At 41.9% G+C, this 18737-nt stretch overlaps 1 protein-coding gene across 1 annotated transcript; it reads right to left on the bottom strand.

The window, feature by feature from the left end:
- Positions 1–3095: 3095 nt before the first annotated feature.
- On the bottom strand, positions 3096–17634 carry ZRSR2 (zinc finger CCCH-type, RNA binding motif and serine/arginine rich 2; the record flags this gene model as incomplete). Its single annotated transcript, XM_082007852.1, has 11 exons — positions 3096–3577; positions 4221–4330; positions 4484–4539; positions 7368–7581; positions 10285–10400; positions 12244–12282; positions 14469–14555; positions 14881–14989; positions 15280–15379; positions 15532–15611; positions 17588–17634. The coding sequence occupies 11 exons, from the start codon at positions 17632–17634 to the stop codon at positions 3096–3098; spliced, it is 1440 nt and encodes a 479-aa protein (XP_081863978.1).
- Between the last annotated feature and the right edge of the window lie 1103 nt (positions 17635–18737).

An 18737-nucleotide genomic window follows, 5' to 3' on the forward strand; every position in this document is an offset into this window, starting at 1 on the left:
CACCTCACCCATCCTTGCAGAATTCACAACTGAAAAAAAAAAAGGAATTTTGAAAGCCACTGCTTTTAAGCAGTCATTAAAAATAAAACAAAACAAAACTTGGCCAGTATTAATTCACTTTATAAGGTCCTTTTATGTGGAATATGCAGAATAACACACAGTGAGAACAAGCTATTCCTTGCAAATTTCAATCCTTTCTGTGTTCTCCTGGGGCTTCTCCCCTTTGGAAAAAAAAATACTACCTAAGCTTAACATTTAAGAACTTCTAGTCTTTTTGTCTCTTCAGAATAAATAGCTCAGCTAATAAGGAAACACAAAACCATGCATATAACACTACTTAAGATTATGAAGTAGAGAAACAATACTGAAATATATGAACTCTGAAGTTTGAAAACTGGTTGAATTCCAGGTTTCATGCTAACAAATGCAAACTACATGTCAGATCTACAGCACTCAGTTTCTGTGTAATAAGTAGACTGCATGTGAAAGTGAATGATAATTGCAGCTACCAGTCCTACACTGCACATGTACAGCCAGTAAGTTTGGGTCCAGACCTCAGGAAAAAAAGCTGAAGCTTCAGCCATTATAGTAGCAGAAATAAAGTATATTTAAATTTTTACATGCATCTCTGAGCAAGTCTTTTTTTTTAATTATAAAAACTTTTTTTTATTTTAAAAATACAGCAGCTCAGCTTCCCAGATCCCATTACAAAACTGTGGGGACAAGGAGCCTAATTACCTGTGGAATTCTCACGTGGGTCTTAGTTGGCACTTGGTTTCTAATCCTACAGAGGCCCGCTTTGCTTATTTCACTCGACTGGTCACTGGTTCGCACCACCCATTCCACCGCTTCTGTCTGAGCTCGGTAATTAATTTCACTTGGGTAACGCTCAACCATAGCTCGCTGCATGACATACAGGATGTACAACGTACTGCGGATGTTATAAGCCAACTCTTCCACACGAGAGCCATACGCAGCAGGCTAGTTCAGCAGCACAAGTCATGGGACGCAAGGCAGCACCAGCGAAAGGCAGGCTGGTTGCCCTGCTAGTGGTCCAGCGTCCCAGCAACTAGGAAATGCCCCTGCCGTTCTGCTCCAGGGAACTAAACCAGAGTTTGACACATTCTGCACAAGTGACCCAACTAGACAAGTGAGCATCTATGAAAAAATAGAAACCTTGGGGAAAATCTGTAAGGTCTAGTCAGAGAAAAGATAGATTATGAGAAACTGGTGGTCACAAATTTCTCAAATATAATTTAAAACTTTGTGCTGTCTATCCTCGGAAATACACCTTTCAAACAAAGTTATTATTTCAAAAGTTATGCTATTAAATTACAATTCCTACATCTGTTAATAACTAAAACATTTAATCAAATTAACTAAGCTACAATTCTGCCTACAGTTATGACAATATATAGTGAAAGTCGGGTTTGAACTGAACATCAATATATAGCACTTTTGCTGTATTACGCCATATTGGACAACAGTTACACATGAAAGAAGGAAAATGGATAATCAGCATGCTAGGCGCAGTATGCATTTATAAAAGCAAAAATATATATATTATATCCAGAAGCAATGTTCATTCACTCTTAACTATCCTGGGGGGAAAAACATTCTTGCCGTGAGGAATGCTATCGTAAAGTTTGGTTATCCAGATTTTCTATGGGACTTTTATGTTATACTGTTGGAGTCATAACAAGTACTTGTTTGGGAGCACTTCCTGTCTACTTTAGGTTTCCAACTTTGTTGGTGTGAACTGTACTCTAAAGGCAGGAGTCCATGTTCCCTGGAGAGGCTAAAGGGAAGGAGGGCTCTCTGCAGACCATTCAGGGCACCTGCACTTCAGTGCCACAGACTGCTCTCTCCAAGTGTCTAAGGACACCTGGGTGCCCAAGCTAAATACCTAAAGTGAAGCAGTGTGAAGTACAGTCCAGCTAACAGCACAAATCCTTCATTTAAAAGTGAAGAAATATTTGTAAGCGTTTACCTAATTGCAGGTACTTTGCTAATACAGCTGTAATTTCAAAAAGGTTTTGTCCTGCTAAGTTCATTTTTATGTACCCTACTCTCCACCTTGACCATGGGGAAGCTAGGCAGTAGGGTGCCTTAAACTGTAAAATAAGCCTAAAAAGGTTTTAAGTCACCTCCTCCTCTCCAAAAACCCTAAAGTATTGTTTCAGGTATAAAACCTTCAGCTTCTTTAGCCATCCTGCAACCATCTTGAGCCTTCACAAGTACATATATGCTTCTTCAGTTACCAGGTTCATGCTTTTCCACCACTGCATCACAGGTTAGGCAGGTTGTTTTTCAACTACAAATGGTATGCAACCAAGAGGTATGCAAAGTATTTTCTATCCTCAGTCGAGGATTACAAGTGCATGGTCTCCACTCTTACTTGAGGATTAAGGTACTGAATAAATTGATTGTTCTTCTGTCTACTTCCTACTTGGCTTTATTGCCTATTGCCTACTTGGCAATCCCTAGAAGGCAATTAGCTCAGCAGCTCAGTCAGGGGAGAGAGAAAAATCCGACACTTATGACCACAGAGCTCCTACCGGGCAAGCATTGTACAATCAAACAGTGATGTCTTTTAGATCCCTTTTCTCCAACTCACAACATGATTATATTTACTTTGTCTAGAAAGATATTTCCCATAAACAGACAGAAAATATAAACGGCAGTCTTCTACACAGACTTCCATTTGCAGTGTGCTGTGGTGTGAATTTACAGCACACTGGCTGTTCTGTACTAACTCCTTACAGGGACAGCAAACACTTAACACACACATAACACAGAAATAAGCATATACCAAATAAGCTTTACTTGTCTTTCTGTTTGTACTTGGTATGCATCCAGATGTTGCAGCAGTTCAGAGGGACAGAGTAGCTAGAGTACTTGACATTCACACCTTATATAGGACTTAAACTTTTAATTTTCTGAAGCTTAGCACACAATAAACTAGGTTCCTTTATTAGGAAGAAACATTTTAATGTGCAAGAACACTTTATTTGAAACTCAAATATGGTGCCCTATTGGAAAGATTTCTTTGTCAGCTCTAGGTTTGATCAATTAGCGATTTCTAAAAGTAATTCTCACTTTGTTTTGGGAGTTTCACTATTTTTGCCTCTGCTGCTTGATCTCTTTTTACCCCTGCTCCTGGATCGAGAGGAACTCCGACTTCTGCTCCTACTGCGTGTTCGACTATGACTTCTGCTGCGACTGCGGCCTCTCCTCTTTCTCCCCCTGCTGCGAGACCTCCTCCTTTCTCGACTTCTTGACCTGCCAGACCGGCGCCTTCTCTTGTTTTTGCGGCGATTCTTTTTTCTCTCAGACTCTCCATTTCTCCGGTAAGAATGATCTGGGCTTGGGCTGCCCCTTCTCCTTGACCGGCTGTAATAGTCATCACGATGGCTTGATCTGTTTCTCCTTTCAGAGTTTTTAGACAACTGATTAGTCCGTTCAGGAGAAATACGTATGTCTCTATTGGCCTCCCAAAACTCATTGTTTGGATTTTTGAATACATGAAGAAAGTTGCAGTGTTTCCCTCTTGGACACTTCTGCCTTTCAAATAAACCTGCAACAGAGTAGGGTTTGCTTTTTTCATGAACCAGACCTGTTAAATCTCTTTCTTCATTATGTACCTACTGGAAAGAAACTTATTAAACTGAATATGGCTTCTTCAAACAGAAAAACATGCATCTGACCACCTATCAATTTAATTCACCCAAGATTATTTTTCAATATGTACTTTTATGGGAATTAACTTTTTAGCAGCTATGAAGGTTTTAGCTTAAAACAATTTTCATAAATAATTGTACTACCTTAATCTAAGCATGTAAATATAGAGAAGTCAAATGTGATAGCTACTGCTAAGAACTGTTGATGGTTCAGAAACTGCTGTTGCTTTTTAAAGAGATAAACTAGTACCTCCTGTAGTTTCACCTTAAGATTACAATTTCCAAAGCCAGGATCCAAATTTTCTTTTCCAGTCCAAGGTAAATCCACTAGAACAATTCAGATGCTTAATGTGACATGGTATGAATATTCCCTTTCTTTCCTAAATCTACACAAGCAAATTAGCATATTTGTCTTCCAAACGGAAATGAACTGCAACATTAAGCAGATCTGAAAGCTACACGCTAATTCTCTCTTTTTCACTTCCATAAGTACTCTTTCAGTAAAACACACTCTCTTTTCCAAGTGCTTATGTGACTCACCACATATAGCAGTTTTCCACCTTGTCACAGGACAAAACTCACAATGAAGCTGTCGGCCTGCATACCATCGTCCACTGAATAGAGCAAGAGCTGCCTGACAGTCCTTCTCCCTTTAAAAAGTAAAAATCACACATAGCATTATCATCATACAATTGTTTAAAATGTTACTTACCAATTTTATCTCCCTTTACAGTATGAGAATGAATCACTTGGATTATACAGTGTTCACAGTTCTGAAACTTAGTAAGATTGCGAGTACTTACGACTGATACTGGACATACACATTTCCTCGCAGGTGAGGCTCATAGTTGCAACTGACCTAAGGGGATGGAAAGATTAAGTTAGTGCAACGGAACGTTCATGCTATACAGCAGCTCACACATGTTGAGATGGCAGCCATTCCCATTTATGACAGCTCATCAATATGAACTTACATGTGATTTTCTTCTGAACACTTAGTTTTAGCCAAAGAGAAGGTTTTGAAGAAAAAAAAAAAAGAAAAATAAAAGCCCTTCTGGCTTACTTTGACTGTTTCCAAAATTATGCTTCTATTAACACTGCGACCTCTACTTCACTGAGTCAAGACAGCTTGTACGCAATTGTCTCGCACTTGTCTGGGCCAACCCTACTGTGCAACCGCCAAATCCTGCTCTGAAAACAATCAGTAGTATCCTCACGTGGAAATATGGGATTCATTCATTCACGGATTCATTATCATAAGAGACTCTTTAGAGCAATTTTGCTTCACAGCATCCCTGTGAGATGAGTCAGAAAAGCTGAAGTCACTAGCTTTCACTGTACAGTTCTGAAACACCTTTTTTCCCCAATAATTTAGCATTCAAAGTATACCTAAAGCTCTCAGAAATACACAATTTAACTTCCAAAAAGCTCATTGCTAGTTACAAAAGATCCTGAAACAGGCAGGCCCCAGGTCTCTCCAGGGGAGAACTGTGAGCGCAACCTCTTTTGCCCCCAGGCAAAATATCGAAGAATCGATAGCTGCACCAAATGAGGCAAGTGGCTCCTTTCATCACTGAACCCTGACTGACCCTCAGAGAATACCTCTCTGTGCAATGGGTTAGGCAGGGGCTTCAGACACAAGAAGCAGCAGCTGTATAATTAAATACTACGGCATAAGCAGTCAACCTATTTGAGATAAACAACATCAACACAAGATCAAGCAAGAATGATTTTGCCATGGACATTTTTGGGTAGGAAAAGAAAGAAGTGTGTTTTGTAAGGATCTGCCAGCTTCTGCAATAGCTTCTCAGACAGAAGAGCAAGAATAAAACCTTGGGCTACATTGTAGAGGGAAGTCAGCTGGAAAAGGGGTATGTAATAATCTGATTCTAAATGGTAACAGAGACTCCACTCAATCACAGCTAAGATCCCTGCAGCTGACACGCAATTTCTAAGCACCTCTAATATTATGAAAATGCGCATGAGAATATTACAGTTGCACAATTACTTCAGAAGCTAAGAAATGCCACACTAGAAGCTCTTACCCCATTATAGGGAGCCAAGTATGTGCCACTTGGCACAGCTGCATATGACAATGATACAAAGTCGAGGATCTGAGTTTGATGGTAAGACAGCATTTCAACCCATGCTCCATTGGGAATCTATATCCTGTCTTCTAGGATGGAGCACAGCTTGCTAATATCCCATGAGTCAAAATATGGAGGGAGTACTCCTCCAAACAAGTGAAGGTTTCTTACCTATAAAGCTCATTATACAACTACTGAAAATTGACTTTTTCTACTTTCCTCTTCCTTGAAATGCTAATACAATCTCAGTTCTGAGGCAGCTGTCAGTAGGAGAAAAGGCACTGTGTGCCTCCTGGTGACTGCAGGAAAACACTTGGGAATGGCAAGCAGAAAGGGATGCTGCAGTAGGTTCTGCTACAAGGCAATTTCACCATCCAAGATGCGTATTTTAGGGCAACATGGGACTGTTAACACACATCATTCATCTCCGAGGTCTCCATTTATAGGTCCCTCTTCTTCCCCCATAAGAAGTAATAATGGGAAAAATTCTGGAAAGACCATTCAGCAAACTGAACGCAGAAACTAAGGATGGATGACAAATCTCGACACCATTTACATCACCTACCTTTTTGTAATTCCTCCTACTAAAATATCTACTATTTTTTCAGTTCATTGTCATTTTATTTTATTTTATCCAACTAGTCCTAAAATGATGTTATTTGGGTGTATACTCCGAATACATTTTATACCCCCACTATTTTCATTCCTTAGGCACAAATACAATAGCCCAGATATATTTATATTGTCTATCAGTCTTAGCAGACCCTCTGGGGTTTATTATGGCCTAAGTAAAGAAGGGACTGTGAGGTAAATGGAGCGTTGAGCAGTATGAATAACTTGCAATATAAAAGCACAAGCTTTTATAACAGTTCAGGGGAATAGAGAGAAGATTCACCCAGAATAACACAGTTCTTTGTAACAGCAGTGACAAGTTTACAGGTGACATGAGAGATGCACAGTTTGCTGTAAGGACACTATAGTTCTCTAATGTACATGGGATTTAGCTCGGGCATGCTGGATGGAATTCCTGTTAAGGCTAGTAAAACACGAGTTATGTGTTATATGTTATTGTCCTGGTTTTGGCTGAGATAATTTTCTTCCTGATAGCTGGTGCAGTGCTGTGTTTTGGAGAGAATGATGCTGATAACACACTGAAGTTTTAAGCTGCTGCTCAAGGACTTTTCAGGCTCTGCCAGCGGGGAGGTGCAGAAGGAGCTGGGAGGGGGCATGGCCAGGACAGCTGGCCCAGGCTGGCCAAAGGGACATTCCCCACCATGTAACCTCATGCCCAGTGCATAAACTAGAGTTAGCTGCGGGGTGAGAACAACTGCTCGGGGACGGGCTATCCATCACTGGGTGATGAGCAATTGTTGCATTGTGCATCACTTGTTCTTGTATATTCCATTATTATTACTTCATCTTTTTTTGCTGTCCTATTAAACTGTTTTTATCTCAGCCCATGAGGTGGTTTTTTTCCAATTCTTCCCCTTATCCCACCTGGGGAGGGAGGTAAGTGAGCAGCTGCATGGTGCTCAGTTGCCGTTTGGGGCTAAACCACAACAGTTACATATTTAACAAGCTGTTACACTCAGATGCGTACCTTGAATTGAACAACCTTCCCCACATTCTGAAACTCGGGGAGCACGTCCTCATAGAACTCCAAGAACTGCTGGTAGGTCTCCTCATCACTGTACTCGAGACTCGCATCCGTGTCATAGTCATCTCTCCGGCACTGCTCCATGCCAAAAGTAATGAACATCCCTCGGACGAGTAGTGTCTTACTAGATGTTGGATAATTATGCTTGCGAGAACACCTGGACATTGGTAGAGAAGAAAGAAAAGTGAAAAGATCAGCACTTTCATTAGAAGGTGCATTTTGTTGAAACGTCAAACACTTGCCATTTTGAGTAACAGCTATCACAGAAGAAAACTTCTTCTGCAAACTGAACAACCTTTACATTGTTCTCATCATGTGGGAGGGTGGAGAGAGGGAGCGAGGGAAAGAAAGCACATTTAGACCTGAAGTTGGACGAGTAGGAGATTGGTATTTTTCCACTTCTAAAAAATTACTCTAAGTCAGTCTTATCTTAATCTGCATCTTCTTGGCAGCCATAAAAGCATTAGATCTCCCTCACTATCCACCATATTCAGGCTACTTCCTTTACATACTGAAATAGAGTTCTCCCCCACAAACCTTTCGATTCAGTGAGAACACAGATGTTAGCCTCCATATTTATTTCACTGTGCTTTACGATCTCCATTTCAAACACTTCCCCAGGCAACTGGGTCATGCAGTCTCCAACACATTTCTCTTTTTTGTGACATGATCAGAAAAATAGTCAGACTGATCTACTCTCTTCATCTAGCACTGTCAAAGCACAGACAAATTGGAGGGAGGTCAGGTCTCAGAATGGGCAATTACAACCTAGACTTCAGATAGGAAGTTTCCTTCCGCATCCAGCCAGTCAGAAATAGACTCTTACTTTCTGGTTGACACCTTAGACTTCAAAAAACAAACAACAGCAAAAGAAAGTCCAAATCCAAAACTAAAACTGGAAACAATTTGACTGAAGTTACTTATTTTTTTGTTGCATTTTAGAAGCTGCCTTCTTTCATTGTTCTATTTGAATGATAGAACTCAAAATACTATACCCACCCAATATTGTCTGTACACAAAATGAATATGGCACATGACAGAACAAACGGAACCCCAAGGAAAATGAGTGACCCAAAATCCAGCATTACTACAAAATATTAGGGTTTGAATTACTGGGGAAATCAGTAATGGTGAACTGAGCCAATTTTAGCTTCTTCAAGACATAATGAGCTTTGACAAGATTCAACAATTATTTTACTGATAACATGGGCTTCCCAATTTTTCACCACTATGGTCCATTTCGGCTTCCAACCCATTCTTCCAGTCCTTATCCTAGCTGTATCTCAGTGCTTCCACTTACGGTCAACACTAGAGGTTAAAATGACCAGAATATGAAGGAAGCAAGTTATGTGATGAGGAGGAAGGAAGATGAAGGAGAGGTAGCTGAGATCAACAACTATAGGTGAGAGAAGAGGGGCAGAATATGATGTTTCTCAGTATTTACCAAGCCTATTCATAGTTCAAAGCAAAACTGATTTTTATCCAATCCATAATTAATCCAAGAAGGTTACCTCCATTAAATACCACCAAAACAAAAATACTGCAAAGATAACAAAGAACTAAACATTTGAAAAGCAAAAATGCTGCCTGCAGTGAAATAGCTGGCCAAAGTTTTACTTAGAAATTCAACACATATTTCAGCATAGAAAAAAAGATGTGGACTTGAAGCTTCCATAGAGTTGAATTATCACATAATTATCCACAATATACATCATAGAATCATAGAATCTTTGGGTTGGAAGGGACATTTGAAGGTCAGCATCACACTAAAACAAATTACTTCTAGGATAAAGAAAACTGAATACCTGGACCACACATGTTTCAGTGCTACAAGTTCGTAAAATAGCCTTATTAGTTTATGCTGAAGATTCATGTAGTAAGTATCAAGAGTCTTTCTCTGCTGAGCTGTTGTTCCTCCTCAACACACACAAAAATTCAGGGATTTCTATCCAGATGCTGCATTTGGGTCATCATCTTTAATGGTCACTGATGAACCTGTACTCCATGAACCCATTTATACTTTTAGCTTCCTCTAGATCCTCTGGCAACAAGTTTCATAATTTGTTTCATATGAGAAAGTACCTTTTTTTTTTTTTTTTTTTTAAAGCTGGTAAACACTCCAGGGCACAAACTGTTTCATAATAAAAGCAAATAATCCTTCCCCTCCCACTCAGGAGTTCAATGTTCATCTACAACAGCCCTCTTCCATCATCTCTTTGAAAGTAAAGAGTCTAGTCTAGTTAGCCACTCCTCCTAGAGAAGCTGTTCCTCATCTCCGATATCTTGTCCTTCTCTGTTCTTGCCTTTTAGCATACTTCTTTTCCAAGATAGGGCACCCATAACAGTATAGAAGAATCAAGAATGAATGTATCACACAGAACAGTGTACAAACAGGAGAATTCTGGAAGCTACACAACAGCTCCCCCAACTACACAGATGTACCTTAACTTGCTTTAGTCCATTTGAGATTTGATTTAATTTTTTAAATGATGCAGCATATGCAAATTAGACAAGATAAAAAAAGCAGCATCTGACATATCAGGCCTATACTAATAACAGAAATCAAATATAATCTGTCTGAATAGATCTGTGCAAGTGTCAGAGCTAAGGAAAAGTCAGTTTGACCAACGTAACTAGAATGCACCGTCGATAATATGCCACAACAACAAATAGTTCAATTGCAGCCAGGCAGTGCTTTTGCTCTCAATGTCTAGTTCCATCATGAATAACAGAGCCATGTGCAAATACATGAAAGTAATTTATATCGCAACTTTTGTTCAGTTTGCATATGATCTAATGAAGTTGCCTCCCTTTCATCTCTCCAAAACACTTCTACGCTGGTAAATATTCAATTGATTACCTGTCTCCAAATCGGCAGGAACCTGTTTTAATATAGAATGGGCAATTTGCTCTATCCTTCTCTGTTCCTATATTCTCTGGGGGCTCTGGGTTGTGCCAAGTCACACCATTCTCCAGCTGTGGAAAAAAACATCACAATACCCAGAAGTTATAAAAGAATAAAGAAACGTAATGTCAAAATAAAACTACCAATTAAATCCACATGCAGTTATGAGCACTGTGTTACTATAAGGCAAGCTGAGCCTATTTTAAGCATTATTTTACAAAGCTGCCCAGTGCCTTGAGTGTCTGGTGATGGAAACCTCTTTTCTTGATAATTGTTCAGTTTTAAGAACAAGTCTATATTCATGATTTCTTTTTAACAAACAAACAAACAAAAAAATCACCAAACTGGACGCTTTCTTTTGCTAAAAGAAAAGCTTAAGATTTTATAACCAAAAGGGTTGCAATATATTTGCTCCTAAAACAGCATTTTCATTTGTCATCCACAAGAATTACAAATATTGGGACAGGTTCTTTCCATTCAGCTAAGCCTGTTACCTACTTCACTCCAGGACCCACTAAGCAGCACTTTATACACCTGGCAGACGGAAAGCTAGGACTATTTACTTATTTGCCTCTGCAACAGCTCAAAGCTCAGTAAGGTTATCATTATCACTTTTTATGCAGCTAGAAAAGGCTAAAATGAAAGTCATCTGCCAAAGACCAGAATTTAAAAAAATCAAATTCATCGTTAGCACTGGAAGTAAAAGCCTCCATACTGATCATCTCAGGCCATTAAGATCTCTGTAATTCGAAACGGGATTATCAAGTTGCAAGCCTTGACTGACTGCAAACAAAGCACACATTTTAAAGAGGGAATTTTAATTTTGTTAGCAAATAGATATATAAAGCTGACTAGCCTGGGTTCTCATTTTAAATAAATTGAACACTTTATTTACAAGCAGCATTTGACCTTGCTGCCAGTTCTGTTCGTGACTCTCTGACATAATTTTCTTTCAACTCAACAGCACTGTCACTGCAACAGTGTCAACAGTAAGTAAGTGAACTCTGAGCTGATACTATAATGAAGTCTCTAACAGACCACATTTCTGCCTATTCCCTTACAGAAATGGCTGCTAATACATCTTGAGCTCTGGGCAGGTAGTAGTTCAGAGCATTTTTCTACCCATATTATGAAAAAAAGAGTTAGATTCCCTACCTAAAGAACTGTTGAAACATAATTCGGAACTGAATGCAACTCCAATGTATCTATGACAATCAATATACAATGGGTTAACTAGATTAAAAATTTTCAGATTCATGCAGTGGTTTAAGTAGAGGAAGAATCTTCGCAAGTTTAACCATATGACAGGGATAAAAAGCCAAGTTATTCTTAAAGGCAACAGGAAAGACTGAATTCATCATCTCTAAGATTCAAATGAAGACTGCAGTTTTCTTTACTACACACTGCCAGCTTGAGATCCATGCTCTTCCAGGCACTGGAGCAGTAAGCTTCTCCCTCTGCCACCTTCCCTTCCGCAACGCCCCCCCCCCCGCCTTAAGGATCTGTGCTCTCCTCTACTGCTGAATCCTTTTATTTAGAGCCTGCCATCTGCTTAAAAAGACAAGTTTGTCTTGCCACCCAGGACTAGCAGATTTATTTAGAATTCTAATTCACAAATAAATCATCATGCATAGTGTTTTTTTAACAGCACACAGCCATATTTCCAGATTAATTTTAACTCAGATCACCTGAACAGGAATGAGCATGCACAACTGCACTGCCACCAAGCAGCCAGAAATATGCTTAATTATGTTCCACCCAGTAAATAATTGTTTACATCTTATGCAAGTCACTACATATTAAATTTATTCAGGCCATTAGGTTCTTGAAAGCAGATGGACAACATGCTACAAGGCAAACACCGGATGGCAATTAAAGTACTTTTCAGTTCTTTTTCAAAGTCTCTGAGCATACCTGGCTTTCAGCTTGATCCAGCATCCTCTGCACAGCTGCCTATAAATGGTGCAAACACAGGACTAGTGAAAACCCTGAGGACACGCAAAACATCTGGTTTCTTTAGTTAAGAACCTAATTTACAATACTCAATGATTATGAACAATAGAAGTTTGATAGGGTTTGTTTTAAAAATGGAAGTTTTACTTTTGCTCTGTAGCAATTCATGTACTACAAAGCTGTTAAAAGGATACATCAGACAAGACCCTCATGCACATGATTTTCTAATCTAAATGCTAGACAACTTAAAAAGTTTCATTTTCTTCCTTTTAAAAACTATCATTGAACTATTGAGTACTTAAATTTATCTCCTGCTGTAGTACTCAGTCTGGTTACAGTTAAATTCATAATCATTTAGTTGCACTAAACTTTTTAACTTGGAACATTCTATGTAACACACAGAAAAACACATTGCTTAGTGAGCCTCTGTTAAAGCAAAACATATAACTGTTAAGAACTTTATTATCTTAAGTTCACTTTATGTAGCCTTCCAAATACAGGAAAACAATTACATTCTTTCCCTTCCTTCTTCTAAGTGGGCTGAGCAAAACAATAGTCACTCTCCAAAACTGGCTGGAAATTAGTTCTAACAAATTATACTAGGAAGTTCCAAGAAGAGACATTTAAACATAACCAATACAAGAAAATATGCAGACACAGCTCTAATTTGGAAAAGAATTAATTTAAAAAGAGGAAGAGAAAATAAAAATATGCAACCCATGATGAGGACCCAGAGAGCATCTGGTACTAATCATCAAGTATGTCAGATACTATCCACCCTATTAAATAAAAATAAAACCAGCCAAACAAACAAACAAAAACCCACCAAACCAGAAAATCTATTTTCTCATCTTAGGGATGGTTTGTTTTTTTTTTTTTTTTAATAAATCAGTAAGTCAGAATTTGAATAAGCTGCTGTTTCAAGAGATGTGCCAAATCAATTGAACAAATTTCCGCTGCTGAAATGGGTGGCCCCACTCCTAGCTGGGTACTCAGTTTCCCTCTAGGTGCCTGTCAATGCCCTCACTGAGACAATTTAACTCACTAAGCCAGTAAAATCATAACCCAGCAAAAAAACCAAAACAAACCAACAACCAAACCAAAAAGAAAGTGGCTTCCATCTAGTTCAGGGAATCAAATCAGCCCACTGAGGGCTTGAGCAAATGCAGACGCAAGGAAAGGGAAGGAACAAAATATCCCACTGTTGCCATGGTTCAATGCTCTTGGAACTCTCTCTCAACCTTAAATAAAGCATGCAACTATCATTTTCTCTCTTTACTCTGCAGAGAGAAACAGACACTTAACAGAAGAGGAAGCAAGACAGGCAATACAACAACTGCTGTTCTTTTGCATTCCTCATGCAAGTGTTACACAATCAGTGACACAACCAACTATGAAATACAGGAGACAACACTGGTTGCTTATGTCTCTTCTCCTGCTGTGGCTACCAGACACAGCGGCAAGACACCTCCAAGTGAAATGACTGGAAACTTTTGCGAATGTGGAGAAGCTAAAATGACTGGATCCTAGAAAGCTGGAATCACCCCTTACTGGCAATAGGCCAGTTCTCACATCGGATTTCTGTACAGGATATCTTACATCCAGGTCATTCAACTTCTAAAACTTAAGAAGAATGTATTGGTAAACAGAAATGTTATCAATTACTGATATCATCACTATAGTTTTTTTTCTCTACCCAAGGAGCTCTGGGAAAAAAGATACATCCTGTTGGATGAGTCAGGTAAAGAGCTGTAATATATCTTTCGATTAAGAACTGTGTTAAGGAACAGCAGCAATGTAATTCCATATTTCATACCGTCATTGGGCATCTTCTTCAACTGGGACATTAAGTAAGGATTATCTTTAATGCATGATGCAAAAAGTGCACATATCAGAACCTGCATTCACAGTGTGCCTTTGTATTTAACTGATGTAAAAAATTACGTACTATGAATAACCAGATGCGTTAAAACTAGTTACCTTCTAGGTATATGGATTCACTAGATCCTCTTGGTATGTGAGGTGACAGTTAATAATAGTTTCAGCAATTTAAACAGAATGAAGTAACTAACAAATTCATATGTTTGCTAATTAGAATAAAAACCCTCTTCAACACGCATAGACTGTTGCATCTGATAATGTAAGAGGATATGTAACATGTTTATCCTCCCACTGCCAGGAATCACCTCTCTTTCTCTCTTCTCCTGTTGCTTCTGCTGTGCCACTTCTCTCTCTTTTCTTTGCTGCTCTTCCCATTCTTCTTTGATCTTCCTCTTTATGATAAAAAAAAATTTTAAACAATTATTTAAGGAAACAAATGCTTTATAATAATTTTCATAGTGAAATTCATAGTCAAATTCAAAACTATCATGTTGTATTACAACTCCTTGACCATTAAGTTTTCATCCAGTCACAAGCAACTAGATCTCTGGACAAAAACCCTTTTCAACAGTCTTTTTCTTTTGCCTTTTTAATTTTGCTCTTCTAGAATTCTGTAGTGCACCCAGCAAAACTGGGTGCACTACAGAACAGTTAAGATATTACATTTAAGTCTACCTTACTGCCAGATACAACAGTAACGCTCAGTTTATACATCACCTCCTCTTCTTCTTGACGTTTTCTTGCAGCCTCTTCTTTTTCTTTCTTAATCTTGAACTCTTCTTGAGCCTTTTCCTCTCTCAGCAACCACTGCTCATGTAGTTTTTGTCTATCAAGGAAACCAGATACCACTTAGAAAAAATTTAATGACTAACGACAACTTATGCAATTGTGCATACAATTCAAATTTATTAGTTCAACAATAATTATAGCTTCTCTAATCTTCCTTAAAAGAGGAAATTCCATAGGAATCATTCAGGCTTTAGAGAAAAGCTGTGTAGCCTAATATATACAAAAAGGATCCTATTTTTCAGAATATACTGAAACTTTCAAAGTATCAAAATGGAATTGACTGCAAGTGTATCTATACCATATATGCCATTTTCCTAGATTTTTCACCTTTCTGCCTCAAGTTTTTTTTCTTCCTCTTCTTCTTCCTCCTCCTCTTCCACTTCCTCCTCTTCCTCCTCAGACACCGATTCATCTTTTTCTGTAGTTTCTGAGAAAAAAATCACAAAACAATGCATCTGAATAGCTGGATGTTATAGTCAGCAAAGATACACAAAATTATACCCTTTTAAAAAACAAAAAGGAAAAGAAAAAAAAAATCACTACTAGATCCACTGACAATACAAAACACTTCACCATTACCTGTGTCTCTTAGTTTGGCAAGTGCCTGACGCTTTTTTTTCCGCTTTTCTTTCTTCAGAATAGCTCTGTATTTTTGATGGCTGAAGATGAGATAATATTATTTACGTTAAAACAACCAGCCAAACAAAGGATTTTTACTGTCATACATGCACCCAATTTACATCAGCAGTACAAAACCCCACAAACTGCAAAATTAACAGCTATTTGTATGAAACGGTAACTCTACAGGAACATCTGACATGACAACGAAATCTGTAGCTATGCTGTTAGAGCTGCATGTAGATAGTGGCAACGATCACACTCGGACACAACACAGAGGGGTCTCATCCTTCCAGAGCTCTGCAGTACTTGACATTACCACCAACTCCATAAAATCTCCCGTAGTTCCTGAAACTTGGTCACTAGATAAGATTAGGGAGGAAAATTTGGAGATTTCCTACCATCTAATTTTGGCACACTTTTCAGCACATTCTAGTCTTCCTCTCTTTAACAGGGTATGAAATTTTAAGTCCCTTCCCTTCTCCATTGATATTCTCTACAGGCAGCAATCTTAATATATAGATAACAAAAGCACACTTAACAACCACCACAGATAGTGCTCAGGTATACTCTTCTGCTTACTGAAGCTTGGCCAGACTCACCCTTATTTGTCTGACAACTTTGCAAGGCTGCCTAGAAACAACACTATGCTTTTATTATGATTAAAAACCCTCTAAGTATCAGAAAGCCTTTTCACACCCACTCCTTTTCTGTTATTTTTATTCTAGCTCTCTTCTTTCTTGCCAGTTCATAATGGAAAAATAAGAGGGAGAGATGAACTTCAACTCTTGTCATTCTGCCACACCAACTATTGATGGGAGATCAAAATCTTCCCATTTTGGAGTACGTAATTTTAAAAGATTCCATAGGTATAACTCAACCAAAACCGCACCCACATCTCTAACCCTTCCGTTCAGGGTTACTCACAACCTCACCACCTGCACATCTGTGCCTGCCATCAGTAACTCCGTGGCGGTTATCCTGGCAGCAGAGTGCTTGCTCTTAAAGACCCATGCCTGACCGCATGCTCTGCCCACATCTGAGCCTTCTACCTTTCATCAAGCAAGGCTAGCAACTCCTTTTGTAATGTCACCTGCCTGAAACGAATCTCATCCACTCAGCAGGTGCCTAGGGCTGGGAAGCAAGGATACCTCCTCCCCAGTTCGCAGGCTAGAACTTTCAGGTGCTCTGGAGGCCCAAGGAAGGAACAGGGAGCAGCTCTCCTCGCTCCGAGGCCGCAGTAGCACACGAGGAGGGGGGCAGACAGCTGAAGCACAAGGAGCAGCGGCGCCCAGCCGCTCCAGGGCCGGGGCTCGCCTCCCCCGCCAGCCACACGGCACCGCCGAGCCAGGCCGCTCCAGCAAGCGCGGAGCGTAGGCGCTTGCAAAGGCTTGGCGGCCTGGCCCAGGCATCCCGTCATCTGCCATGGGGCCGGACGGGGCTCAGCCCAGGCACGCACACCACGGCGGCCTCCCCGCGCCTCACACCGCCCCACGCCCGCGGCCGCCTCCCCCGGGGCGTGGGGAGGTCCGCAGCGGAGGCCCAGCGACGGCCGCCCGAGCACGCTCAGCCAGGGTGCAGCAGCGCCAGCTCCCCCCGCAGCCGGGCCGGGGCGGGTCGGCGGCTCCGGCAGCACCGAGAGTCCTGCGCCGCTGCTCTCCCCGCCGCCCCGCTCCCCGCCGCGGCCCCGCCACTTCCGGCCCCGCCCCCCGGGCGCCCCCCGCAGCCCTGCTCGCCGCCCCCCAGCGCCAGGCCGTGCTCTCAACCACCGCCCCCCACGGGCGCCGGCTGCCCCCCCGCCCCCGCGCGCGGCGGCGGCCGGTCGGCCATGGCCGCTGCCGCACGTAGTTGCGCCACTCCCAGGCCCGGCCGCGAGGCGGCTTCAGCCTCGGCCGCCGTGCGGCCGGGCGGCCTCGGTCGGGGCTGGGCCGCGACCCCCTTCGGGCATCCCCGGGCACTTCCCCTTATCCCTAGGGGCGGCAGGGAGGCTCGGCACCAGCACCAGCCTCGGCCTCACCTCAACTTCCCCAGAGGGGACTCGGGCAGCAACATGGGCGCCGCCATCTTGCGTTACCGAGGGGGTGTCACGTGACCCCGCGGCGGAAGGGCACCAAATCCCTTCCGGCAGCCGGGCGGGGAGCGGCGGCGGCAGGGTGGGGGCGGTGCTGGGCGCACGCGCGCTGGGCGGCCGCTGGGGAGCGGGCCCCTTCGGAAGGGGCGGTGTTGTTTGTGGTTGGGCTCGGGCCGCGGAGACGGGTGTGGGCAGCGCAGTAACCGGCGTGGGGCGGTTACGGGTCTGGGTCGTTCGTCGGGGCGAACAGGGGCGCTCGCCGTTCCTCGCTGGCCGGGACCGGGCCGGGCCGCTGAGCAGAGTGGTGGCAGGCCCGGGGGCTGGTGGCCTGGGATCGTGGTGTTCCAGCCGCTCTTCAGGCGGTTGTAGCACCATCTGAAGGCACAGCTCGAACCGGTTGGGGTGTGAATCGGGGGAAAGAAAACCAGCTTTGGGTGACAGCGTGTCACTGACTGGTACCGCTGCCTTCAGCCTGCTTATCCGCTGTTAGAGCTGCCGTTGCAACACTCATAAGACCAGAACAGTTCATACGTTAAAAGATGAGATGAAGTTTGTGTTCTACCTCCTGTCAAAAGCTTTTAGGACTCGGTGAATGCACTGAAAAGTGGCATTTTAAATTTCAGTTTACTAAACCTTCTTCAAAGACCAGAAAAGGTTCAGTCCACTGAATCTTTTATTGTGACACCTACGATTTCCCCGGCCCTGCTGAGTAAAGCAGTGCGTGTGGTGTGCAGTGTCACAGCTAGCCTGGGTTTTTTCTGCAGGTTACAGTGTCTGTGCTGTGCGGACACTCCCGAGCTGTAGTAACCACCTGCTGGCAGCTTGTGCTCTGTAAGTTGCATTGGACACTTCGTGAAATATGTGTGGAAATGTGAGGTGTACGATGCCCGCCACGAAGTGAGCTTCTAGCCTGTCTCCTGCCTGCTGTCAGCACAGGTGGTGGATGGCTGCCCTAGCCTACAGCCTCTCAAAGAGTTGAGGGAAATCTCAGCTCCAGCGCCTCCCTAGCAGAGGCACACCAGGCAGGTATATTGGTGAATTCTACTGACACTGCTGATACATTCTCCTCATCATCATCTCTGAGGCATACTACCTG

This window comes from Phaethon aethereus, assembly GCF_964289735.1.
Source record: "Phaethon aethereus genome assembly, chromosome: 1".
Lineage (NCBI taxonomy): Eukaryota > Metazoa > Chordata > Aves > Phaethontiformes > Phaethontidae > Phaethon > Phaethon aethereus.